The 27,089-nt window shown below is 35.3% G+C and overlaps 1 protein-coding gene across 3 annotated transcripts in view; it reads left to right on the forward strand.

Annotated features, from left to right (window-relative positions):
• Nucleotides 1-27,089, forward strand: part of Pbx3 (PBX homeobox 3) — a 206,360-nt gene that overhangs the window by 152,515 nt on the left and 26,756 nt on the right. For all 3 annotated transcript variants that reach the window (XM_027944263.2, XM_027944273.2, XM_071600960.1), the window contains exons 3-5: nucleotides 3,673-3,914; nucleotides 15,801-15,991; nucleotides 23,691-23,826. In XM_027944263.2, coding sequence (XP_027800064.1) covers nucleotides 3,673-3,914; nucleotides 15,801-15,991; nucleotides 23,691-23,826 — 569 coding nt within the window. The remainder of the gene's footprint in view (nucleotides 1-3,672; nucleotides 3,915-15,800; nucleotides 15,992-23,690; nucleotides 23,827-27,089) is intronic.

Below are 27,089 nucleotides of genomic sequence, written 5' to 3' on the forward strand. Positions count from 1 at the left end.
GCTGGGTTCTGAAGCCACTCTTCAGTCCAAATGAACAGAGGTTAGTCATGGTCCAGTGGGCTCGGTCCTTGAAATAGAGACCAAGAAGCTCAGTGCCCCGAGAGTTTGCATCTCCTCCTCTCAGGTCAAGCCTTCATTGTGTTACAGTGTCATTCTGCTAGAGAGGCTAGTACTGTACAATCTAGCCAATACAGATTTCTAATCTGCTTATTTATAATTCAAAAGCTTGCCTATATATTAATGAACCCTTAATGAGCTGTTGAAAATGCCTGAATTACAGTCAGATTATTAAACTCAAACAGCCCCGTAATCATACCATTTGAGTGGGCTTTAGGTACTTTTCACATCTGCAGCTTAGTATTGTGAAGGGTATGCATATATTCGGAGAAAGCTTTGTAATAATTTGACCCGTAATTTATTTATTGCCCTCCGAATGCAGTCGTCTATGCAGATGCTCTCTCCCATTATCTGTGGGGCAGGTGCACAGCATGTTGAAAGACAGCTAATTAGGATTTGCTGAAAGATATGCAAAAATTGTGGGCTTATAACAAAGCCAAGTTCATTGTTAAACAATGTTTTACTGTGTTTGTATGATTTATCTAAATCTTAGAGAGATTGAAATGAATGTTGTTGTTATATAAGTTGATTGCAAATAGGGCTGCTGTTTTTTTCTCCCCATCTTTATAATGCTGTGGTGACCAAAGGGCTTAGATATAAAACTTTATAAACCTCTTTATATGATCCAATATACATACATTTTGGATATAAAGCAAGAATAACCAGTTTTTTCAATTATTGTTTTACCAAGTTTCAATGAAGCCATCAGGATCTTTTGGATTCTTTCTGGCTGTTGTGAATTTAGGTTCATTAAAATGTTTAAAGGTGCCCAGAAGAGTCGGTATTATGATTGGAAGCCACACGGTGACTTCAGAAGTTTAGTAAGCTAAGTAATAGTAAGTGGATAGGCAGGTAGGATGAAGAACAGATGAGTAACTTGAATGTAAAGTAAGGAAATAAATAGAAATATTCAAATTGAAAATAATTTTGGAAACCAGGTATTACTGTTTAGAGCACCTTAATCATTACTTTGCTTAATAGAAAAAAACTTGATTTACTTTTCAAAATAAAGTTATAAAAATGACTTCATTATTGATAAATAGGCTTCTCATTGCTGCCTAATTGCAAAGAACTCTAGTACTTTTTCTCCAAAGGAGTGTGAACTTTTTGTTAGGAAAATTTTTTTAATGATATCTGATGCACATAATTTAGAAAGTAAATAATTTTAATTGCATTAAAACATTTTTTTCTTATTCTAGAGGCAAACACATGTTGATATACTTTTCAATTTTGAAATAAGATTACTTATCACAGGACAGGAGAATATTATAGTAGCTGAAAGTATATAGTTAACAATTATTCTTGTGTTCACTGCCATTGAACTTAAGGGTGCTTTCTATTGGTATAGTGGTGATGGTTCATATACATATTAGGTATGTATAAAAGTGTTATAGATGGCTAATTAGTGTGTACCTTTTCCATTTCTTTCTGATGGATTTCCTTCTTTCTTCCTTATGGTCTGCTTCCCTTAGTATCAGTCATTGAGCATCTTTTGTCTGCCACTGTGCAAAAAGTGTAGAATAGTATAATAATTTTGACAATGGCTGTTGATCTACTATTAAAGACCTATACTACATGTCCATAGGGAAAAGATCAATGTGTTCATATATAAAGAGAAAATTAGAAAACTGATGGAACCTTAAAGGTAGATAAACATTTCCAGAAACACCATTATCTGTAAATCCAAAAGAGAAACAGCAGGTACACAAAAATGTGAGCAAAAGTTAAGTTTAAAAGGAGAAACTTAAACATTATAAAGTGAAACAGAACCCAAAGTGCAAGAAAAGAGTCCATAGTAAGCCTTACAACATGTAAAGGACACAGAAAACTTGACATATGACCTATGAGTGTGTCCAAACCATGGGATTATAATATTTAAAACATTTTAGTGAATGAAAAAGGAGGAAAATAAAAGATGTTAAGTTAAAAATATCAAATTAACCAATATGGGGTAGTTCAAGAACAATATGAGGCAGCTTTTTCGAATTCTAGAAGAAATAGCAAATACATTAGATCTTTAGTTATCTTTAGCAATGAATGGGTTGATATAGATTTAGAAAGAAAGTTATCCTTGCTTCCTTAAATGAACTTATTATCTAAGGATATTATAGTTTTCAAATCTTATTTATCTCTGAATGGTTAACAGACATAATTTTAATTTATGGTGAGTTCGTTTTATTATCCAGTTGAAATTATTCTGAAGTGTATTTTTAAATGAAAGTTTCATCTTTAAAGTGTTTGAGGGGAAGGAATTATTAATTTGTTCATCTGAGTTAAGACAACTAAGTACAGATTTTTAAAAAAAGAGTCATGCTGTGGTTATAATTCAGGACATCTAGGAATGAAGTCTGTTCTTAAAAAAATTGATGGTAGTTCTAGGTTAACATAAAATCACAGAGCTAGTGATCAGTTGAATACTTGGCAGCTTATAGATGTTACTGTCATGTAAGTTACACTAGACACAGAGTGTGCACCACTGTGGATAAACAACAACAGGTACAGACGCAAAGCAGAATCCAAATGCAAACATGCAAGATGCCAACTTCCTTCCCCTTTGTCCCTAGAAGTCTCATGACTAGTGTGGGGAACCTTCTTTTAAACAGATTTACAGAGGTTAATTGGGCTGGGATATTTTAGATTATGTTGCACATTAATGAAAATGCTGATTTGAGCTGTCATGACTCTGGTGCTTTTTATACCATCATAATTATTTTAAAACTTTGTCTTCTGTGTTGTTGAAAACATCTTGGCAGAAAGCCTATGTGACCTGATTAAACCTATGAATTGTCAGCTGTGATCTATAGTACTCAGAAGAGGATGCTGACTGGGCATCACTTAGAAAGTTTGATTTAAAAGCAAAATTAGATTGAGGCTAGTGTGCCCAGCACTATAGCCATGTCAGTGGCACATTTTTAATACTGTATTTAGCGTCCTGGTTTTATAGTTTGCTTAATTCTATTCATTTAATAATATAGATACTCAAGTACAATTAATTACCTCATATTGTATGCATTTCTCTTCTGAAATTACATGATAAAAAAGCCATCTAATCTTGTTTATTTTCTAATTTTTGGATATAACTTTTGAATTAAAATTATTTTATGAGAATTTTTATTCTTTTTCTCTAACTGCAGAAAGAGAATAACCACCATTTGATGAACTTGTTTTATATCTCTGGAATTATTTTCTTCCTTTCTTAACCATCCCTCCCCAGTTTTTTTTTTTTTTTTTTTTAACCACTTTATGCTCAAATCATCTAAATCTGAGAATCTTGGATGATTAGGATATGCCAAGAGGTCAGGGTTACCTTTTTCTAAGGATCCAATCTGGGATAAATTGGAGGGAGTGGTATTAGACATTTGAGGATGCATGTAAATATTTTCTTGAAAGTAATTTTCATACTTATTCAAGCTTATTGATAAAATGTGAGCAATGAAGTTTTCAGCATGAATTGTAGTGCACTGATATTGTTTAATCATATTCTCAAATAAACAAAATAACTCACACTATTTGTCCTGTTTCTCGCTTCTTCTCTGTTTCTCTCTTTCCTTGAAGGTCTCAGCATCAGAGGAGCCCAGGAGGAAGACCCTCCCGATCCCCAGCTAATGAGACTGGACAATATGCTTTTGGCAGAAGGGGTTTCAGGTCCTGAGAAAGGTGGGGGATCGGCGGCAGCAGCTGCAGCCGCGGCAGCCTCTGGAGGTTCTTCAGATAACTCTATTGAACACTCAGATTACAGAGCCAAATTGACCCAGATCAGACAAATCTATCACACAGAACTGGAGAAATATGAACAGGTCAGCAGCCGCCACTCTCATAGTCCTGCACAAATCCTCTATTTCTCTTCTGGTAGACCATGCTAACCACTTCTCAGGGCTGTGAGGGGTAGGTGTTAACTCAAAGAGCAAAAGAAATGGGGTCGATACAGAAACCCAAGTGAGTTGTTGGAATTGTGAAATGGAGACTCTTTGAAATTTAGGAGGTGAATCTAACCCTGTTTTATCCTATTCACATGTTTTAGTTTTCTTTATTCCTCATATTCACATGCCCTTACTACAACACCTGCAGCCATTGTTCCCCTCTAACCTCACCACTTGGTGCCCTTCAGAGCTCGGTGTAATTATATTTATGCACCGGCTTTGTTCATAAGCATTAACAACTTTTAAAGGGAAGCATTGCATAGTGAGCTTTTATCTCCTATGCTGTGAGCTCTAGAATCCTCCTAGGAATTAATTCTTATGGATTGTGCCAGACTATAGGAAAGGGAACTAACTTGCATTACTTAAGTAAGCAGGTTCTGGCCTGTCTTTCTGAGCATGATACATCCCAGGATAATTATGGGTAGTACCTCAAGATACCAGGCTTTGTGTGCTGAATTCCTGATTTCAAAAGGAGTAAGGATTAAAATTCTTGTTCTCAGCAATTTTATTAACAGTCCTTCACTGAACCTAAGATATCTTTGAGTTTAAGCTGTGCCATTTTTTTATGCACTACCAAGAAAATTCAGACTGCTGTTTTAACTCTAAAATGCCATTGATTACAAAATGCTTCTAAACTCCAAAGACGTTAAAACTTGAGGGAAAAACAAGTGAGTCTTAGATTTAATATAATAAGGTAAAATGTTTGTGGTTCATTTTAAATATATTTTAGTTGTTAGTTTAAGACCAAAATGTTGCTTAATTTGAGGAATTCTTATTTGATAAGAATTCTTATTTGAAAATTAATAAAGAAGCTCATTATAATGAAACCTTTAAAACATACACAAAAATAAAGAGAATAGTATTAGATCAAATTCTATGAAATTGCTAAGTTTTAGATCAAAAACAGTTGCAAATGGGTTGTGCTGGTACCACCTATAGTCCCAGCTACTTGGGAGGCAGAGGCGAGAGAATCACTCATGCCCAGGAGTTACAGGTCAACCTGGGCAACATAGCAAGACTCACCCCCTCAAAAATAAAAGCAAGACAACAAAACAGTTGCCTATTGTTAATTTCAACCTAAAATAAAGAGTCCCCTATACAGCCATCACCCAGGAAAACAGTCAGCACTTTGCCACTCTTTATTTTGTCTTTCACCTGGCCATTTAAAAAAAATTTGGGGCGGGGGGGGACGGGAGATGTGGTGTTTAAAAATAAGTCTTAGACATCATATAATTTCAAGCATACACACTTTACTAAATAGCTAGTTAACTTCTCAAAAGCCATACACTTAAGTGTGAAGTGGGGTTCCCAGTGCGTAGTAGTTGTTGTTGCTGTTGTTTTGGTACCAATGATTAAACCCAGAGGCACTTAACCACTGAGCCACATACTCAGCCCTTTCTGTTTATTTATTATGAGACAGGATCTTGCTAAGTATATTGAAAGCTATCTACTATAATTATATTGAAATACATTTTTTTTTTTTAATATTTATTTTTTAGTATTTGGCGGACACAACATCTTTGTTTGTATGTGGTGCTGAGGATTGAACCCGGGCCGCACGCATGCCAGGCGAGCGCGCTACCGCTTGAGCCACATCCCCAGCCCCTGAAATACATTTTTTAAGCAGTTTTAGGTTCACATCAAAATTGAGAGGAAGGTATAGAGATATGTCATATGCCCTCTTCCCCTGCATATGCAGAGCATTCCCCATTGTGAGGGGTAAGTGTTAACTCAAAGAGCAAAAGAAATGAGGTCAATATAGAAACACACTAGAGTTACATTTGTTGTAGTTGGTGAGCCTACATTGATGCATCATTACCCAAAGTCCATTAGTTTACCTTAAGCCTCACTCTTGGCATTGTGCATTCCATGGGTTTTGATAAATGTATACCCATATAGGACCACGCAGAGTATATTCACTGTCCTGAAGATCCTCTGTGCTACTCATCCCTCTCTCCCTCCAAAACTCCCTTCCATAACCCCTGTTCAGGCTTAATGATTTTTTTTCTTAATAAGATCCCTGAACACTTTCAGATAGATAGAGGATTTAGTTGTATAAATAGTTATATAAATATATATATATAAAATAATAATCTGGATATAATGGTATTAAACAAATGCTGAATTCTACCCCAGGGGTGAGTATGTTTTTAAGGAAGGTAGAAAGATTTATGCAGTGTTATCTTAAAATGTAATGTAAATTAATATTATGAAATATTTTCTATTTTCTGAATAGGATTTTCTGGGACCCAGAATTATATCTAATCTATAAGAATAAATTCTGGTGGAAAATGTGCAAATAAGAATTTTGGAAAAAGTTATCTTTTATTGTACATGAAAAAAATCAGCTTTCTGATTTGACATATGAATAATTAAGAGTAAACAAAATAAGTCATGGTTGAAAAGGTTGCCCTGAGCATAAACAATATAAAGTGTTTCTAATTTATACAATCCTAATTGCATAAGTTTATGTTAAATACATCTATACATATTTACTAGGTAAATACCACCAGTCACCTTGTACAGCTGAGCAATTGAGGTAGTTCCTTACTGTCCTTGCCATGTTTCTCCACACTTATCTTTTTACTCCCTCCCCACCCCCTCCCCTGTGGCCCTGTTGAAGGTTGGAGAAGCTGGTATCAGTTGATGACCAGCACTTGAGCCTCATGGTTTTAGAAATATGCCTAAAAATTTCCCATGAGAATTTTAATAACCCTACTCTTAGCTAATACCAGAATCAGATCACCAAGATTTTATTTATTTATTTAATTTTGACAATTTGAGTGTTTTGTTTTTTCTATAAAATTATATGTATTAGATACAAGTTCTACATAAGTTAATTTTTTTTTGTTATTTTGCATTAAATATAAAATTGGGATAACATGTAATCATGAGTCTTATCTCTGGGTACAGTCATCTAGTAAATGTTTAAATGTATATTTCCTTTCTTCTTGTTAATACTTTCAGAAAGAACAGATAGATATATGAAATCTCTGCATCATTATGGACAAATGAATAATGGGGTATGAGGACTAATTGGCAGACTCACCAGAATCAGTTTTTTTCTGTAGGTGCTGAATTGTTTTAGAAGTTGCATAGGAGCAGTTAGTTCCCTTGGGTTGTCTTTGGACCTAGCTTTTATAGCTCTTTTGTTTGTAGTTCTCCCAAGTTATTAATTATCAGTGAGTTTTAACATAAAACAGTCAACTCTAACTTTCAGGTTTTTTTTTTTTTTTTAAGTTGTAGTTGGACACAATACCTTTATTTTATTTATTTTTATGTGGTGCTGAGGATTGAATCCATGGCCTTGTACATGCTAGGTGAACACTCTACCATTGAGCCACAACCCCAGCCCTCCTTTCAGTTCTTTAGGATATAAGAACATCTAGACCTTTAGGGATATGTTTGGTATTACTAGAAGGGTGAAACAGGTAAATGAGTTGAATCGGTGGCATTTCTAAAATAAATCATGTCATAATTTCTATCTTATAGATAAGACAGTGGGATTCACAGAGGTTAAGTGGTTTGTCCAGTGCCACACATTGTTAGAATCAGGCATTGCAGTCAGTTTTGACAATGTGCCATATTTGTCTATTGAATTATACTGGTACTCACACAGAATTGAAAAATAATTTACTGGTACTGGTTTTCTCCAATTTGTCTATGTTGGATTACATTTGAAATGGGAACAAAGCAAATGGAAAACCTACTATTTTAATTACTTTCCAGAAATTATTTTTTCTTCCCTCGAGTGATCATGGATACACTGACAGAAAGCTTATCAGTAAATAGGAAGAACATATATGTTAAGGCAGAGGATTCATTAGAAATTTGTGTTGAGCCTTACTAAACTACTTTGGAATCTTAGAGTTATTCACTCACTCTACTGTGTTTTGCGATGAAGCTGTAATAAAAAATGTATCTAAAACCTGTTTGGATTTAGGTTGCCATAAAATTAACAAACACCACCACTGCGGTAAATTAAAGTACCTTCTAAGCATAGCCACATTTACAAAGCTAAGCAGACTAGAGTTACAGTTTGAGCAAAATCATATTCAGGCTGTAAGTCTCAGTATGGGTGTTAGGTATGGTATTGTCTCTAAAAACACTTTTTCCCCCCAAAGTGTTCTTTGATCATATGTCTCTATTCCATAGGCTCAGGTTTAATGATTCTTGATGTTAACCACCTAAATGCAGATGCTTTTGAAATATTAGGCATTAAACATATATTAAAGTAAGATTCTTGAATATTACTACCATCCAAAAGGAAACCAAACTATTTTAATTGTGACTTGTTGATTCTGATACCCATCAGGAATACGACAATTTTCCAAAGCTTGCTGCAAATGGTCTTCTAATACTTCATCTCAGATGCATTGCTTTTTTCTAGCTGAAACAAATCCAGTTGCTTCTGTCTTCTTTGTTGATTAGCTACAAGTTTTGAAAAATCATTTTACTCTACCTTTTAAATATAGGTTTAAAATTATAATTTAAAGACCCAACTGTTAAAATAGCTTAGTTTCTAACGAATTTAAGCCAGTGGTCCTCAGGAATTCTTGCTTTTAAGAACTGAAGACCTTCAATTGAGCTAGCCTTTTTTGGTTTCTCCACTTCTCTACCCAAGAAAATGGACTCATTGGTTTTTGCAAATGAGATTTGACCTTGACATCTGTTTGAGGAAGGATACACTATGCTCTGTGTAGCTCTCACACTTTGCTTGTCCCAGAAGGAAATGCTTGTATACAGGCAATTCACTTTATAATTTACAGCTGCTGTAATAGAGATGACATATTGAAAGCTATCTACTATAATTATATTGAAATACATTTTTGCTGAAGGCAAAAGTGTTGTAAAGGTCCCAACCCTTCCCAAGCATTAAGGAACCTGCTCTCTGAGTTCATAGATGTCTTTTGTATTCACCCCAAATCCAGCAGAACACTGGAACCAAGTATATACACTGGATGTGCTCAAGACCAATCAGGTATCATTTGGCAGTAGCAAAAGATTGTGCAAACAATTTAAGACTCAGAGATTGCAGGGGATTGTTGGGAATGGAGAATGAGTGCAGGATTTAAAGGCACATCCTCATGCTTTTCTGAGGATCTCTGCTTATGTTAATATTTGCCGGCAAAAATCACCTTTGCTTGTAAAAGGAATTTTCTTTTACTAAGTTAAAAATGCTGTTGTTATCACAGTAGAGATTGTGCCGCCTTGGTTCTGTTTTGCTGTTCTTCTTAATAATTAAGCAGGATAGGATATTACCTGGTGTAAGCTTTATATTTCACATTCCCAAGCATGGCCTTTTTGTTCAGTTCTCCATGGAAAGAGTTTTGCTTTTTTTTTTTTTTTTTCCTAGTACTAGGGATTGAACTCCCCACTGGGGATGCTCTCTCTACCACTGAGCTACATCTTCAGCCCATTTTATTTTATTTTGAAACAGGGTCTTGCTAAATTGCTGAGGCTAGTCTCCAACATGAGATCCTACTGCCTCAGCCTCCCAAGTAGCTGGGATCACAGGCATGTGCCATGAAGCTAAAATTCTTGTTGGCTTTAATGCTGAGGCTTTTCCTTAGCTGGAAGGAGTGTTTGAGTATTCCCTTTTTGTCTTCCAAGTTACCAGTTATTTGACTCTGTGTATCAATTTTATTTATGATCCCAAACTTGATAAATAAAATGAGTCCTTTTATATTCAATTTTTTTTTTCAACTTTGGAAACTATTTATTCAGACTATGAGAAGGCTGAACTATATTAGGTAACCAGAGTAGGACTTACAGAATGACAGACACAACATGAGTTTTATAAAATTGTCATTTTTATTGTCAATTATAACTACCATTTATTGAGTATTAGTTATCATAAAGAATTTAACCCACAACATAATCTTTATAAAACTCTCATGAGATATGTTCCTAAACCATTTGAGTCAGTGAGAAGTGTTGAGGTACAACAGATATTTTTGTCTTTGTGACTGTTTCTTGGGTATATTGGTCTTATTCCAATTGGCTTGGACAGAATCATTTTTTTAATCTCCAAATAAGAAGGTTTGTTGACTTAACAAACATTCAATAAATATAAAATCTATGGTATTAGAGTTATTAGCAAAGTTACTAAGGACATTTAGAAAATGGTTGCAATGCAAATTTGAGGGGTATCTACTTTTTTTTGTTCTGTTTTGTATTTTGAGACCAGGTATCACTATGTTCCCCAGGCTAGAATTGAACTCCTGGGCTCAAGTGATCCTCCTGCATCAGCTTCCTGAGTAGCTGGGACTACAGGCACAGGTCACTGCACCTGGCTGGGCATCTTTTAATAGAGATTTCTTCTTTTGGTCAAAAAGAATAGGGGGTGTTATGATCTGTTGTCTACAATCAATTTTCCTGAATGGTTACAAGGAATAATTCAGTTTTTAGAACTGATCTCTGACTCATTTGAAAACTTCCTCAACATCAGTGCTTGTCCACTCTCTGATTTTACATTCTGTTATTTGAACTTAAACATAAAAGTTGAATCTTGAATACACAACTAAACAAAGCATTATCACAAAATGGAGAAAAAACTGAGAGCTTTAGTTTTCTGTGTAAATCAAATAGGTGTAGATATTGAAGAGATGGTTTTACTAGCCCAAAAATACCACTAAGACATCTAGAATACAAATCTTTCAAGAAACTGTTATTACTTGGTTTCAATTTTTGAGGAGAAAGGAACAAATGGCAAAGAGATAAGCTTATGAAAAGAATTGATTGGAAATATTTTTATCAGATGAAGTCTTCCATGCTTTATGTGAACTTTGTGTGTTTTAAAACATGCAAGCAGCTGAATCATGACAGCTGAATTAAAAGAAAAAGAGAATTCAGTCAATATTCTAATCAGGAAATTCAAGGAATTAAAATTCTTGTTTCCTAAATATTCCAATGAACCAGGGTGTATATGCATTTATATTATGGACATTGATCAGAAAGTTCTTAACTGACAGTTCCACTTAACAATAAAATAATAATAGATTTCTCCAAATGTCTTAATAATATAGTCTTGTAGATGGGATGAAGGATAAGGCAGATGTTTGAAATAAGCTTTCTGTATCATGAACAGCATCAATACAGGTATGTTTGTGTGGCCCTTCTGAATAACTCTGCAGTCATTTGATCATTCCTACTACATTCATATGTTTTAAAATGTGTACCTTTTACAGAGTAGATGAGGCAGTGCTGTGCTCTGCTCTGAAACTGGTACAGATGATGCTGTAAATGAGGCTGTAATTTACTTTCAGTGGTATAAAGGAAAAAAAATCACTTTGCCTAAAGTGTATGCATCTTTCTTAAGGGTGTACCCAGATTTTAATTATCTAAATGTAAATACTTAACGAATTTTACTTAGAGTAATGAGCTAAAGTGCACACTACATAAATGAGATGTTCTAATTAATCATGTATGAACTACTGGTTTAAAGAAAAGCTATGTGAATTCTGTGAATGTTGGGCTATTGCCAAATTGCTAATCAGCATTTGTATTCATAGATGGCTTCACTTAATAAGTTGTGAGACATTCAGCAAATGTTTTAGGAAATTATGAGTTTTTAGATACAGAAACTTTTTGCTTTTAACCCCTTTTTTCTCAATGGGCCTTTGGATGCTTCTTAGAAACCAAAGACCCCCATTGTGGTTAAAATTCAGCCAGACAAAATCTAAGAAAGCTAACATCTCAGATGTCATGCACATAAGAGTCCTGAATTATTTACCAAGACTATACCTTGCCATGGATATGTTATCAAAATGTGTGACTAGGGTTTGTAGGAATTAAGAAATTACACAGCAAGTTAAAAGTGCTTCTTCATATATCCCAGTACGGCAATTCTTTACCTTCTCAATTATAGAACTTAGACTCTTGAAAATTATTGGAGCCCCTCCCCTGCACCTAGGTGGATTTATCTATCAATATTTATTATAATAGAAACTAAAGCTAGGAAAATTCAAAGTATTTACTAGTTAATTTAAGAACGATACAAGCAATCACATCTTAAGTAAAATAACTTCAAAGTTTTATTTTTAAAAAACCCCAAACCCTCAATTTAGTGAGAAGAATGGCATTACTTTTACATTTTCACACACTCTCATGCTGGCCATAATAGAAGTCATTTTGATTCTCCGATTCAGCAGTCAATCTGTTGTCATATGTTGAAGTATATGAGGAACATCTGGCCTCACACACATACATCATTGGAAAAGAAAGGAGTATATTAATAACTTTTTCAGAAAATTGTGGATTTAAAAAAATATTATATCAATACTTGACAAGTTGTAGTTTTATACAGGTTAGTTATGAGTTGAAATCTGAAACCACATCAATGAACTTTTTGGGTTCTCCTTTAAAATCTATTGATCTAGTTTGCTCTTGGAATAGATCTTCTACCTGTGCGTGCTTTGTAACGTGATGCATTGATCAGTTGTAAAGTATTGGTTCCCTGAATTTGGAGTATCTTCCAAATGTTAATGCATTTCATTATACAGTACTAAAATACATGTATATATTAATATCAACAATGAATTAATCAGAAAGTCTACAGGGAAACTGTCAAGCTCACTGTATGATGCAAGTTTTCCAAAATTCTAATTTCCACTTGAAAACTCAAATTTTATCATGGGCACAAATTCTGCCAGCTATTTTCTTTGACATGAGAGGCTCACTTGGTTCATTTTGAGAAAACATCTGCCAGCTACCCAACTCCAAATAATAATAATTTATCAATGTTGTTTTCAAGTAAAAATGTTGCTGTGAAAAGAGTGACCCAGCTCAGAATGCTTTTTCTTAAGGTAGCTGTCCTTTGATATGCAATAGAAGTACTTTTTGTGTGCTTCCCATTAAGATTATTAAGACATACTTAAGGGTTGGGATACAAAGATTAATAATTTCCAATATTTCACTAAGGACATTCATAAATGAGTCTTGCCTCTGCATTTATAAATGTGTGGCGGTGAAGAATAAAAATATAAATATATCCAGGATTATCTAGGATAGTGTTTCCCAAAGGGTTTTCTTAGTTCATTGGCCCATAATACACTCTAGAATTGTGCTGTCTCATAATATACTACTCACAATGTACATAGCTAGCGAGCACTTAAGAGTTAGCCTGATCTGAATGGAGATGTGCTACAGATGTAAAATATGCACTGCTTTCTAAGAGTACAAAAAGGAATGTAAAAATATCTTGATAACATTTTTTGTTTTTAAACACATTGTGTGTTGAAATGTTTTTCATACATACGGTTAAATCAAATACGTTGTTAAAATGATTCTTTGTAGTTTTTGAAATGATGGCTCCTAGAGAATTTAAAACTTTTTGTATGTGCCTTAGTATATATTTCTATTTGATAGCACTGATCTGGAGATTAGAGTTTGAGTGGCCAAATTTTGGTAAAGTTGTATATATCGTTTCTCCTCTATGCATATTGGCATAAAAATACTGAGTAGTACTGTCCTCCCATGCCCAATAAATCTTTTAAAATTTTGGTTAACCCAGCAGTTCCCAAACATACTGTATTTTTGTACCACATGTCAACATTCTATGGAATTAGGTATGAAGCTGTAGATTCGCTAATCCCAGTTTGGAGAAAAATTTTAAGTTTGATTTTCTTCATTTTACTGATATGAAAACTGAAGGTGAATATTGTCAAATTATATAATTTGGAAATTATATAAACATATCCTCAAAGAAAGTTTAAGAAAAAAAAGTAATATTTCTTGGCTGGGTGACCAGTTGTTTTTCGCTTGGCAGAAGATAATCCAAATTGATAACATAGTGGAAAATTTTACATTTACTTTAAAATATATTGGTTTTCTTAAATATAGAACAAAATCTGGTTTTATTCTAAAGAATTCCATGCTATTTTACTATATTATAACCTTGGACAATAATTATTAACTCTTTTTTAGTTACAGACTATTTGAGAATCTAAAAAGAAAATAAATTGCAGATCCTCACACATCTGTGCACACAAGTGACATACAATTTCCCAGGATACATTTTGCCACAGATATCCTAACCCCTTCCATGGACTGAGGTTAAGAATCCTGTACTCATGACCCAGGGGCAATGAGCTCCTGGATATGAACGTCCCTCACTCTTAAAAATTATGATGGGAAAGCCCACCCATCCATCTGGGGATGTCTTGGTTGCCTACTGTGTGTATTGCACAGTTCTGTATTCTAAGAATCTCATAAGTATAATGTGGGGTCACTACTCATAGGGAATTTAAATTTTCTTAAGATTTGAACATATTTTTTTTAAAAAACAACTTGAAATAAATGGTAAGAAGATTCATTTTACCTCACCTTAAAAATATTTATAGAAAAATTCTGTAAAAGCTTCAAGTAAAATACCCAGTGTACTTAAAAGGTTAGTTCTCTAATGAGCAGTTAGAAAAACCACCATGTATTATATGTGAGCAATGTTCAGGATATCTGTAGGGAAGTGGACATGATTATAATTTCAAAATATGTTTTGCCTTGAACAGTGATCATTCTGTCTGCCTATCCTACGGGGGGCGAGGGTTGTGAGGTAAAACGCAGAATCTTGCATCCTGTCTTTTTTAACAAAAATGCTAGATGTTATTTTTATTCAAGAGTGTAGACTGATGCTTTATTTACCAAGGAAGAGCTGAATTTCAGTGTAGAACCAGTTATACAGTTTTGAGGTCTAAAAGAGAGCAAGTGAACTGAAAGAGACAGTGTCCAAGCATTGTTAGGTAAAAAGTTGGGTCCCAAGTCTAATTCTTATTTTCAAATTTTCTATTCTAATTTTCCTGCTGCCCCTACTTAGAAGGGCTGAGCTGCTTTACAGAGGTTCCTTTTATCCACCGGGGCATGAGTGCAGCCGAATTATACTAGGTCATTGGCATGCTTGTCATGTGCTTATTCAATCCTTAGTTCTTGCCTTAGGGGTGTAACTCAGGGGTAGAGATAATGCTTAACACACCTGAGGCCTGGGCACAATCCCTAACTCCTACCTAAACAAGAAACTAGGCCTTCCTCTTTTCTACATATCTTTCTGTTCCTCCTACCCACTCACTGAAATTGCTACATGATGTTAGTGCTAGAGTTTTTCTTGTGCCTAGAATTTCTCCTTGCTTCTACCTTTCAGAAATACTACCCATTCTTTGTAGCCCAACATGACTTCTCCCATGAATTTTCCAGATGAGAACACTCCCTCCTTGGAACGTAGGAAGAAGCCCTTATTAATATCTTCCTGTTACATTATGTACTGATTTCCTTGTGTGAGAATTAGTTTTTTATGTTTTATTTCACTGAAGGCCAGGTCTCCATCTTGCTTGTTTCTGTGTCCCTGATATCACTTGGAAAGGTTTGAACTTAATTTTGCAGTAAACATTTGTTGACTAAATGTAAAACACTAGAGGGAGTAGGGAAAAAAAGTGTGTGTGTGTGTGTGTGTGTGTGTGTACACACATAAAATAGTAGCAAGCACCTTCCAGTGGAAAAACCTTACTTTGGAACTAGAACAAGGAGAGTTGGGAAGGGCTGTTGATCAATGTGTCTCCTTTGCATGTCTGGCCACTCAGTTTCAGATCTTCCCGCCCCATCTAACTACATCACCGCTATTTCCCAAGTATCTTTGTTTTATTTATCTTACCCTCTACACAATGGCATTAGTGACTGCAAATTAGGTAGAAATTCAGATAAGTTAATGTCTGGATGTGATAATGTAAAAATATCAGTTTTCTAAGAAGTGTTTTTTTTGGTCCTCCATTACAGGCATGTAATGAGTTCACTACACATGTGATGAACCTTCTCCGAGAACAGAGTAGAACGCGTCCCATTTCCCCAAAAGAGATTGAAAGAATGGTGGGCATCATCCATCGAAAATTTAGTTCCATTCAGATGCAGCTCAAACAAAGCACTTGTGAAGCAGTTATGATTCTAAGATCAAGATTCCTTGATGCCAGGTATGTGAGCCCATAAATTTATTATATGGCTCCCTCTTCACTCTTTGTGTATTGTTTCCCGTAAAGCTGGCTAATGGGTCTTAGGTTCTTTAATTTGGCTGCAGGAGTTCTTCCCTATAGTGCAAAGTTGCCCACCTCAAGGGGCCTGCGCTGTTACATCTTGTCTGGTCATGGGAATGCCATTAGCTGCCAGTTTAGTGACTGGGAAATGCATAGTATTGGTGCTACTGCTAATGACTATAGGAATATGAAGCCTTTTCATTCTGAAGCTGTGTTTTTAAGGATAGTATTCTGCATGAAATGCTATTTTAGCAAAGGCTTGTTTTCCAAGAATTTCTTAATGTTTATGTTGTTTATGCATATTTTATGAAAACACTTGGTGATATTTTGACACTACTAAGAAGTGGTATTGGGGGCTGGGATTGTGGCTCAGTGTTTGTGCGTTTGTCTAGCACACGTGAGGCCCTGGGTTTAACCCTCAGCACCACATTGAAAAAAAAAAAAATAGAAAGGATAAACAAATAAAATAAAGTTACTTAGGAAAAAAAAGTGGTATTAGTAGCATTTGCCAGAAAACCCCAAACTCTGTAAGTTATAATCAGGTAGGAAAGGCTGTAAGTTTCTCCTGTAAATATGAAAATTTTCCTTTTATCTGAAGTTTTCACCAAACTTCACAGGGATTAGATAATAACATTATTTGTGGTAATAAATTATATAGGGTGACTTGCTGAGTGGCAGAAGAATCATCAAGGTCCTGGTACAGACAATCTCTGTAGAGATGCCTGTTGGGCATTGCTATAGCTAATGATCAGTCTTCAGCGTTAGAAAGGAGTTGCTATTTTGTTTTACTTTCTCCCCCTTGGAATCTGACAAGTGATAATTTTCACTCAAATTTCATAATATTAAAGGAAATAACTAAGTATTTCATTTGGAAAATAGTGTGAGGAACAGTCTTCATGCCAGAGCTCTTCCTTAAAGCCAAGTAAGGAGATTCACCACCTAGTAATTCACCATTTTCCTAGTTAGACACAACTCTGTAGGCCTCTCCTCTTTCCCTCCTTCCTGCTGAATTAGTCACTCAGACTCACCATTGCTTCATTTCAGTCTTTCTCTACTAGCCCTCTCTCTCCCTCTTTCCTCATACTATAGTTCCCGTTCGTCCTTTTGTACCTAGACTCTCACAGACCCTTCTCCTAGTCACCTGTCCCCAGCCTCACTCCCCTCCAGCCCATCCTCCATATTCCTTCTCTGCAATATCACTCTGATAACCTGATGCTTTGTTTAAAACCTTTGATAGCTTGTTGGGGCTGGGGTCATGTGTGTAGCTCAGTGATAGGCCCTGGGTTCAAGCCCAAGCATCAAACAAAGCAAGAGCTTGTCATTATTGGATAACTCACACACATACTTAAGGCCCCTTTGACCTGTCCCTGCCTGAATTGCTTTTTTCTTCTTGTAAGATTTTTTTAACATATATTTTTTTTTAGTTGCTGACAGACCTTTATTTTATTTATTTATATGCAGTGCTGAGAATCGAACCCAGTGCCTCACACATGCCAGGCAAGTGCACCACCACTGAGCCACAGCCACAGCCCCTTCTTGGAAGATTTTAAGTTGTATTGTTATTATTTTTCTACTTAAAAAAAAATCACATTCATTGTGGAAAATTTAGAAAATACATACAATAGAAGAATGAGGGATAAAAGGCAACTATGTTTTTGCCACCTAAAGGAAAAAAAAATCACTATAAATGTTTTAGTGTTCCTTCTAGTTTTTTGTTTTGGGGGCTTTTATGTTTTTGTGATGGTTTAATATACATAATTTGGTCTACTTCTTAGAAAATTCACCATGAACACATAAACATTTTTCATTGAGTATAAGCTTTAGCTTTAAATACCATTTTATTAGTTAAAGTTTACCAAATGGATATATAATAAATAACTTAATTAATTTACCAAATGGATATATAATAAATAACTTAATTTTTAGCATTTAAGTTATTGCTATCAGTTTCCATTATAATTTCTTTCTTTGATTTCTTTTTGCAAATACTTTTTTTGCAGTCACATCCCCAGCCCTATTTTGTATTTTATTTAGAGACAGGGTCCTACTGAGTGGCTTAATGCCTAACTGTTACTGAGGCTGGCTTTGAACTTGCAATCCTACTGCCTCAGCCTCCCAAGCCACTGGGATTACAGGTGTGCACCACCACACCTGGCTCCACAAGTACTTATTTGTGCTGAGGAAATGATGTTAAACAAGACAGGTTTATGTACATGGCCCACTTGAGCCTACATTCTACTTGAGGAAACATAATAATCAAGTAAACAAATATACTCTATATTCTATTCAATAGTATAATGAAGTATAATAGGGTGGTAATGCTGTGAGGAAAGATAAAGGAAGGTACAGAGAATAGTGGAGGGAAGGCTTGGCACTCTTTTAGACAGATATTTATTGAAACTAGTGTGTTAGTGAAAATCTTTATGCAAGATCCCTATTGACCTTTAGAATTTTTTTTACTTAAGGGTGAATTCTTAGTAATGAAATTATTAGGTCAGAATTGAAACATTTTTTTTAAAATTTATTTTTGTTATATATGGACACAATACCTTTATGTATTTATTTATTTTATGTGCTGCTGAGGCTTGAACTCGGTGCCTCACATATGCAAGGCAAGCACTATGCCACTGAGCCACAACCCCAGTCCAAGAATTAGAACATTTTTTACTTCCTTTTCTTGGAGTTTTCCATGAACATTTCTTTTCTCCCCTAATAAGCCAGAGTCATTGAAAGCCAAGACTCACACATTTGCATTCCCCACTATTATAGCAAGCACCTTATGTATAATCAGTTACAGATAAATAATTTATTGACTGACCAGATGAATGGATATTTCCACTTAATACTCTTAATAGTTGAAATCAGAGTTAGAGAGGTAGTGTTAGAAAATAAACAAAAACCATTTCAAATGGTTTGTCAAATTTGAGCATTTAGATAACAAAGATATTAAAAAGTACCTGTGAAAAGAAGAAATTCTTCCTAACACAATTGCTATCCTTAATTCTGCTGATACTTTTCCATTTTTGTCAACATGCATGCTTTTTTTTTTGCATAACTGCATTTATAATGTATACACCTAAATTATTTATTTTTCTTCCATGAAGAGAAAGTATGTTAACAGCCTAGATTGAACAGAGCCCTCAGAGAGTGGCAGAGCTTGGAGCAGTCCCTTCTCCCACAGAGACTGCTGTTAGTAACACTGTGATGCTGATGGGCCTCAGCCCTGGGACTGATGGGCCTCTGCACACTGGCCTGAGGCGTAGCCATTTAGAGTGTGGTGAAGCCTGGGGGAAGCGAAACTGAGGGGGAAATGTTTAATGGGCATTTTCTACAGGATGTTTTTCTAAAAAATAAATAAAGTATAAGACCACATTCTCTCCTATGCCTTCAAGTGAATGTAGATACTGAGCTTTGGTTCTGTGCATTCTTGCAATGCCTCTTAGCAAGCCCTCTACACTGAGAAGGCAGGATTGTTCTGCTTTAGGCAAACATGCTCATTCAGATACATGATTCCTGTGCTCACTCTGCCTTTCTGTAAGGCTGTGCTCATGTTTTCTTGACAATTGGACAAGCTAAAGCATGCACCAAAGCAAAACATTTAAGAATAAATTTGTGTAGGCCCCTTGTTTTTTAAATAGAGGTGCTATAATTTGGACTTGTGAACATGTGGTAAGGTATTCTGTTTTGCCCAGGAATTTGTTCTTGTGTAATATTTTTTTTTTTATATTTGCTGAAACTTTGCCTAGGCAAAATCTATGTGAAACAGACTTCTCTTTGCTTTCTTGAATAGATTTTTCTTCTCATTCCTCCTTTCACATGTCCCCATTTCCCAAACATATACTCCTATACTCTTGTGTCATCTACTCCCACCAACTCTGGACCTTATTGCTGGGTTCGGTGTTGCGGACTGGGAGTCACAAATTCACCCATTGACATATAGTGAAATTGAGTGAAATGGCTGGGTTGGGGATGTAGTAAGGGATAGAACAGACAGGTGCCTATCTAAGGGGATACCCATCACTCACCTTTAGCCCTCGTCTGCCTTCTAATAATGTGGGCCTGGCATGGATGATCTTCCAATTTATCATAAGAAGCCAGAAACCTAGATTTTTATGAGCAGGTCATTACTGTGTTTTCTCAACAAATAGTATGTAATGCCTGCAGGTTTGATCCATTGAGTCTCTATTCTAGACCTTTTCCACTCTACTTAGTCTGCCCCCAGCTCAGCTGTGTACCTATTTCTTTCTTTTTTTTTTTTTAATATTTATTTTTCAGTTGTAGTTGGACACAATGCCTTTATTTTACTTATTTTTATGTGGTGCTGGGAATCGAACCCAGGACCTTGCGCATGCTAGGCAAGCTCTCTACCGCTGAGCCACAACTCCTGCCCAGCAGTGTACTTATTTCACGGGCTCCATTTAGGACCTTCTCTTTCTTTTCAATCCGTGCATGATCCATGCAAAAATGCTAATTGCTTTTTTTTCCTAGTGTATTTCTCTTTCTTTCCTTCTTCCCTCATCACTTCCTCCATCCAAGTCTTGATTAAATCCTGTTGATTTTAAGCCCCAAGTGGATCTTGAATCTAATCTTCATCACTCAGGAAACAGTCCTTCTAAAACCTTCTGAAACCTGAGATGTTTTGATCAGACCTAGATTTCTTACTCCCTTGACTCTCCTTGAGTGTTGAAACATGGATTGCATATTTAACCTGCCATTCAAGTGATGTTGTGGTAACTAGAAGAATCTCAGACACTACCCATCTTCATAAGTGTCTCTTCTGAGTGTAGGGTGTCACTGTTGAGAAGATAGTTAAGATTATTTGGAAGAAAGTATTAAGAAAATTATCTTGGGAAGGTTATTTTCCAGTTATTGGAGGATCTAATCTAAAGTGAAATCTGACAGATGTTAATTTTCAGGCAGGAATTCTTTAAAATGTTAATAAAAGCAACCAAATATAAAGAGCATTTTTGCTACTTGAAATACGTTGTTAATTAGTACTTGATCTTCTCCCAGCAAAAGCAATTTTTTCCTACTCTTTCATTTCTGAGGAAATTATACCTAAGTCCAGGCAGTTGTTTATGCCTTCTTGGTATGTTTTTTTCCCCTTACCTGACTGTTCTTGTTTCCCATACCCACTCCCCCATCCAATTCATCATCAAGTCCTAAAGCTTTTACCCTTCAAATAGATATTTTTTAATGACTTTTAAAAATTAATTCTTTTTAGAAATATGTGGTAGTGGAGTGTATTCTGAGATATTATCTGTGCATATAGTATAACTTATTCTAATTAGGATCCAGTTCTTGTGGTTGTACATGATGTGGAGTTTCACTGGTGGCATATTCATAGGTGAACATAGGAAAGTTAAGTCTGATTCATTCTACTGTCTTTCCTATTCGTATTTCCTCTCTCTTCCCTTCATTTCTTTGTCTTATCCACTGAACTTCTATTCAAATAGATGGTCAAATTGAAGATGAATTACTATCATCATCCTTGAATGGTCTTTACATTTTCTTTTGTGCCCTCCTCCAGTTTTCTTTTTTTCAGAAATAATAAGATCTAAATTTATTACATTTAATTAAGAAAGCCATATAACTAAGATTTATTAGCATATACTTAAGATTAGATAAACTTCTTTTTTAAAATTTATATATGACAGCAGAATGCATTATAATTCTTATTACACATATAGAGCACAATTTTTCATATCTCTGGTTTTATACATAGTATATTCACATCAATTCGTGTCTTCATACATGTACTTTGGATAATAATGTTCATCACATTCCACCATCATTAATAACCCTATGCCCCCTCTCTTCTCCTCCAACCCTTCTGCCCTATCTAGAGTTCGTCTGTTCCTCCCATGCTCCTGCTCCCTATCCCACTATGAATCAGCCTCACATAATCAAAGAAAACGTTCGGCATTTGGCTTTTGGGGATTGGCTAACTTCACTAAGCATTATCTTCTCTAACTCTATCCATTTACCTGCAAATACCATGATTTTATTCTTTTTTATTGCTGAGTAATATTCCATTGTGTATATATGCCACATTTTTTTTTATCCATTCATCTATTGAAGGGCATCTAGGTTGGTTCCACAGTTTAGCTATTGTGAATTGTGCTGCTATAAACATTGATGTGGTTGTGTCCCTGTTGTATGCTGTTTTTAAGTCCTTTGGGTATAGACTGAGGAGAGGGATAGCTGGGTCAAATGGTGGTTCCATTCCCAATTTTCCAAGAAATCTCCATACTGCTTTCCATATTATCTCTCACCATGCACAAAACTCAACTCAAAATGGATCAAGGACTTGGGAATACAACCAGAGACCCTGCATCTAATAGAAGAAAAAGTAGGCCCTAATCTCCACCATGTGGGATTAGGCCCCAACTTCCTTAATAAGACCCTTGTGGTGCAATAATTAAAATCAAGAATCAATAAATGGGATGGACTCAAGTTTCTTCTCAGCAAAAGAAACAATCTGTGAGGTGAATAGAGAGCCTATATCTTGGGAGCAAATCTTTACCCCTCACACATCAGATAGAGCACTAATCTCTAGGGTATATAAAGAACTCAAAAAACTAAACACCAAAAAAAAAAAAAAAGCCCAAACAAATAAACAAATAACCCAATCAATAAATGGGCCAGGGGCCTGAAGAGACACTTCTCAGAAGATGATGTACAATCAATCAACAAATACGTGAAAAAAAATGTTCATCATCAATTAGAGAAATGCAAATCAAAACCACTCTAAGATTTCATCTCACTCCAGTCAGAATGGCAGCTATTATGCATACAAACAACAATAGGTGTTGGCAAGGATGTGGGGGAAAATGTACCCTTCTCCACTTTTCCTTGGTAGTCAGAATAATCTTTTTAAAACATGGAAACTTAAACTTTTAATAGCTTCCTAAATGATATTTAGACTAAAATCTCCAAATTCTTGTGGAGCCCATTAAACCTCTCTAATCTGCCCCTTCTCACACATTTCCTACCTTTATTTGAGTTCCAGCCTCCTCTAGCCCTTTAGATTCACCAGGTTCTTTTCTGTTTCTGGACCTTTTCCTCTGCCTAGTACTTTTTACTTCTGTTCTTTATCTAACTCCTGTATGTTTCCAGGTCCCAAATTAAATATCACTTCTCAAGGAAATCAGTCCTGACTCCATAGCCTGTGTTTCATTTTTCTATTAAAACACTTTTATGGTACATCATACTCTCCTTCATGATACTTGATTTGGTAACCAAGATTTGTAATTATTTATTCCTGTGATCCTTGTCTAAATTCTTTCTTCCTCCATCTGATTCTCTCCCTTAGCTCTCCAGTTGCCTATCAGCTCTCTGAATCTTGTCTGTTTTGTTCCCCATGGATTTTTATTTAATACCTACAACACATTAGGTCCTCAATAAATATTGCTGAATAAATTAAATAATGAAATTAATTGTGCTTCACATTCTAGTATTTTTCTTAGTATATCTTACAATGTGTTGGATAGTGCTTTGGATAGTGCCTAGAATATAATTTACAATATCTTGGTGATAAATTAGACCCTAAGAATGTTTTAAATATATGATCATAATTAATCTATTCCTCTTTGATCAATGCTGATCATAACTTCAATTTTTTTCCCTCTCATCATAGACGGAAAAGGCGTAATTTCAGTAAACAAGCCACAGAAATTTTGAATGAATATTTTTACTCACACCTCAGCAATCCCTACCCCAGTGAAGAAGCCAAAGAGGAGCTGGCCAAGAAATGCAGCATCACAGTGTCACAGGTGAGAGGGGACCTGATGGTCTGTCCTGTTCACTGATGTAGGAATTCTGTTCCTTCTTTAGGGGCTCCTCATTCAATGTCATATGTAAATTTCTATTGTCAAAGAAGACATGAGCAAAATGTAGATATTTCCACATTTTTATACAAGATCTTAAAGTTTAGATAATATTTTTAAGACCCTAAGCGGCAAGGAATCACTTTCTCAGCCCCCAGTATGAATCTTCAATAGACAGCCATAAACACGCCATGGTGAGTGACAGTTAACACTTACTTAACTGTCCAGTAAATGACATGGACTCCTGGTTTCCCTGACTTAGAGAACTGACCTAAGCTTCTACTAGTAAGAAACCAACTTGTTGCTGAAAGGAAATTTAATATAACTCTTTGGTGAAAACTTTGAGGAATTCACCAAGCCCCTTCTTAGTAACCATGTTATAATGTTTGAGTCCCAAGGATTTCTTTGCTTCCTTCCTTGTTATTCATTAAACAGAAGAATTAAGTTTATGGCAATCAGAATTGTTATTGTTTATTTTTTAATGTCCATTTGTAATCACTGTGGCCTTGAAGTTTGCTTATATCTTCTAGCATCAGTATGTGTAGTTTAGTCAGATGTTTGTATTGAGAGTTGATGATACTTTAATAAATATACAAACAACTGTACCTCTTTAAAATATAAATACAGTCAGCCCTCCGATGCATTCATACTCAGCATTTACAGACTTTTTTCTTATCATTATTCCCTAAACAATATAATAATTATTTACATTGTTTTGGGTCTTATAAATAAAATACAGATTATTTAAATGTACAGGAGGATTTGAGTAGGTTAAATGTAAATATTGTGCCATTTTATATAAAAGACTCGAACATCCTCAGATTTTGCTATCCTTGGGGAATCTGGATAATTTTTTTTAAAAAATCATAATTAAGGTTTATTGTCATTATCTTATTAAATAGAGGTATATTTTGATTCCATTTGCCTAGTTAGAAATAGAATATAATTGCATTACCAGCTTACAAAGACATACATTATAGAAAATTTTACCATCTGGGTGTAGTGCTCACTGCCACTTGAATTACTGAGTGTAGTATGCAGGATCAGACAGGGAAACCCATATCAGAAGTATATTTATTTCAGTTGGGTTTCCTGGAGCATGCATTTCCCCCTAGCCATTAGTGAAAGGATTAGGCTCATGCTGAACACCAGGTGAGGAAGCCAGGTCTGGCTTTCTGATTCTCATAACTGCTCTCTGACATAGAATTTGAAAGTTTGTGAATCCAGTTTTTTCCTTGGTGTTGATGAACTCACTAAGTGCTAAGGCTCACCTTGAACTTGTGATCCTTCTGCCCCAACCTCCTGAGTTGCTGGGATTATAGGTGTGTGCCATTATTTTAGATCCAATTTAAATTAAATTGTTCAGCTACTGCTTTTTTTGTTTGTTTCTTACATTTATATATTACGGATACGGAGAATAACATAGATCATATATATTTCTCAAAAACAAGGTAATCTGACTGGACACAATGACACACACCTGTAATCCCTCTGGCTCGGAAAGCTGAGGCAGGAGGATTGCAAGTTCGAGTCCAGCCTTAGTAATTTAGTGAGACCTTGTCTCAAAATAAAATTTTGTGTAAAAAGGGCTGGGGATGATAGATTGCTTTTAGCATGCATGCGACCCTGTGTTCAATCCTTAGTACCATATGCGTAACTACCCACACATGACAGTGTTATCTGCCTTTTTCATTACTGATAGTACCTAACATTTTGGGTGTGGTGTAGGACATACCCAAATATATTCTGGAGTAAGGTAAGTGATAAAAGGTTTCCTTCTGGTTGTTTGTTCTGAGTTAGTTTTACTTCTAAAATAGGCTAGGAACCCACTTACCAAGTGTTTTAAAAATTGTTAGTTGCTGTATTCATTTTTTTTTTTTTTTAATTGTGATAGGAGTCTTGCTATGTTGTCCTGAGACTACAGGCATATGACACCACACTGATATTTCACTTGTTTTCTATGGGTTAAGTTTTGAACTTTTTGTAGCCATTGCTAAGAAAAAGAGGAATAGAAATATATAGGCATAGATCCATTTGTATGTTTAAGAGGCAAATTTTCTGCCCTTATTTCTTCCAGGTCAGCCTTTCAGAGTTTCACCAGTCAGTTTAAGTATCATTTTAAATTGTGACAGTTTTCCTCTATTCAGCTGTTTCCTGCCTTAAAAGTTAATTTCCCTACAATTTCCTCCTCCTATATCTCTGAAGTGGATGAAATGATGTTATCATTTTAACTATTAAAGATATCTTTTGCTAGCCTTATAAATCAATGGCCTATAAAATTTGGTTAGAAATGACAACAGACTTTGTTTCAAACCTAACAAGTCAACTATCTTGAAAAGAGAAAAAAACATTGTTTAAAATCTAAATCATACTGAAGTAGCATTAAATTTAAAACCCAGAGATTGTTTATATACAATCTAACTTTAAAAATACTGAAACATACCAAAAACAAGCAATAGGAACAACATAAGTTTTGCTAGTTTTAGAGCATATGAAACTGAGATTTTATTGCTACTGCTTAAAATACTTATTACAAATAAGTAGGGGAATCTTTGATAGAAAAAGTAAGGAAATATCTTCAATACTTTGAAGGTAGATCAGAATTTCTTAAACAAGACATAAAATGTGTAAATAACAAAGAAAAAGATGGATAACTACAGTGTAGAATTTTTATTATTAAAGTATTTAATTATGGTACAAACATTTCACTAAAAATTGAATCTGACCAGAATCATTAATAGATTTAGGGGGAAATTAGGGGAAAAATAGTTGAAGAACCTAGTCTTGAAATGTCTCTGCATCAGCCTGTATTAGTCATAAAGGATAAGAAAGAAAGAAAGAAAGGAAGAAAGAAAGAAAGAAGGGAGGGAGGGAGGGAGGGAGGGAGGGGAAACAAAACATTGCCCATGTGATCAGGATCAGCATCATCAGTGACGGGCAGGTAGACTTCGGTGCAGTGTTCCACCCAAAAATGTAGCCTAAATATAACCAGTAGAAAAATCACACAAGCCCAAAGTGAAGAATGTTGTATTGAGGAAGAAAGCTGAGAGGGGCATTCTCCAAAAATGGCAAACAGGGGCCATGAAAATGTTCCAGATTAAAACAGGCTGAAGTGATAACAGCTCAGTTCAATACCTGACCCCAGATTGGATCCAGGACCCCAGATTGGATCCTATACTGGAAGAGGGAAAATGCCATATCAGACATTA

The sequence above is a fragment of the Marmota flaviventris genome, chromosome 13 (genome assembly GCF_047511675.1).
Source record: "Marmota flaviventris isolate mMarFla1 chromosome 13, mMarFla1.hap1, whole genome shotgun sequence".
NCBI classification, from domain to species: Eukaryota; Metazoa; Chordata; class Mammalia; order Rodentia; family Sciuridae; genus Marmota; species Marmota flaviventris.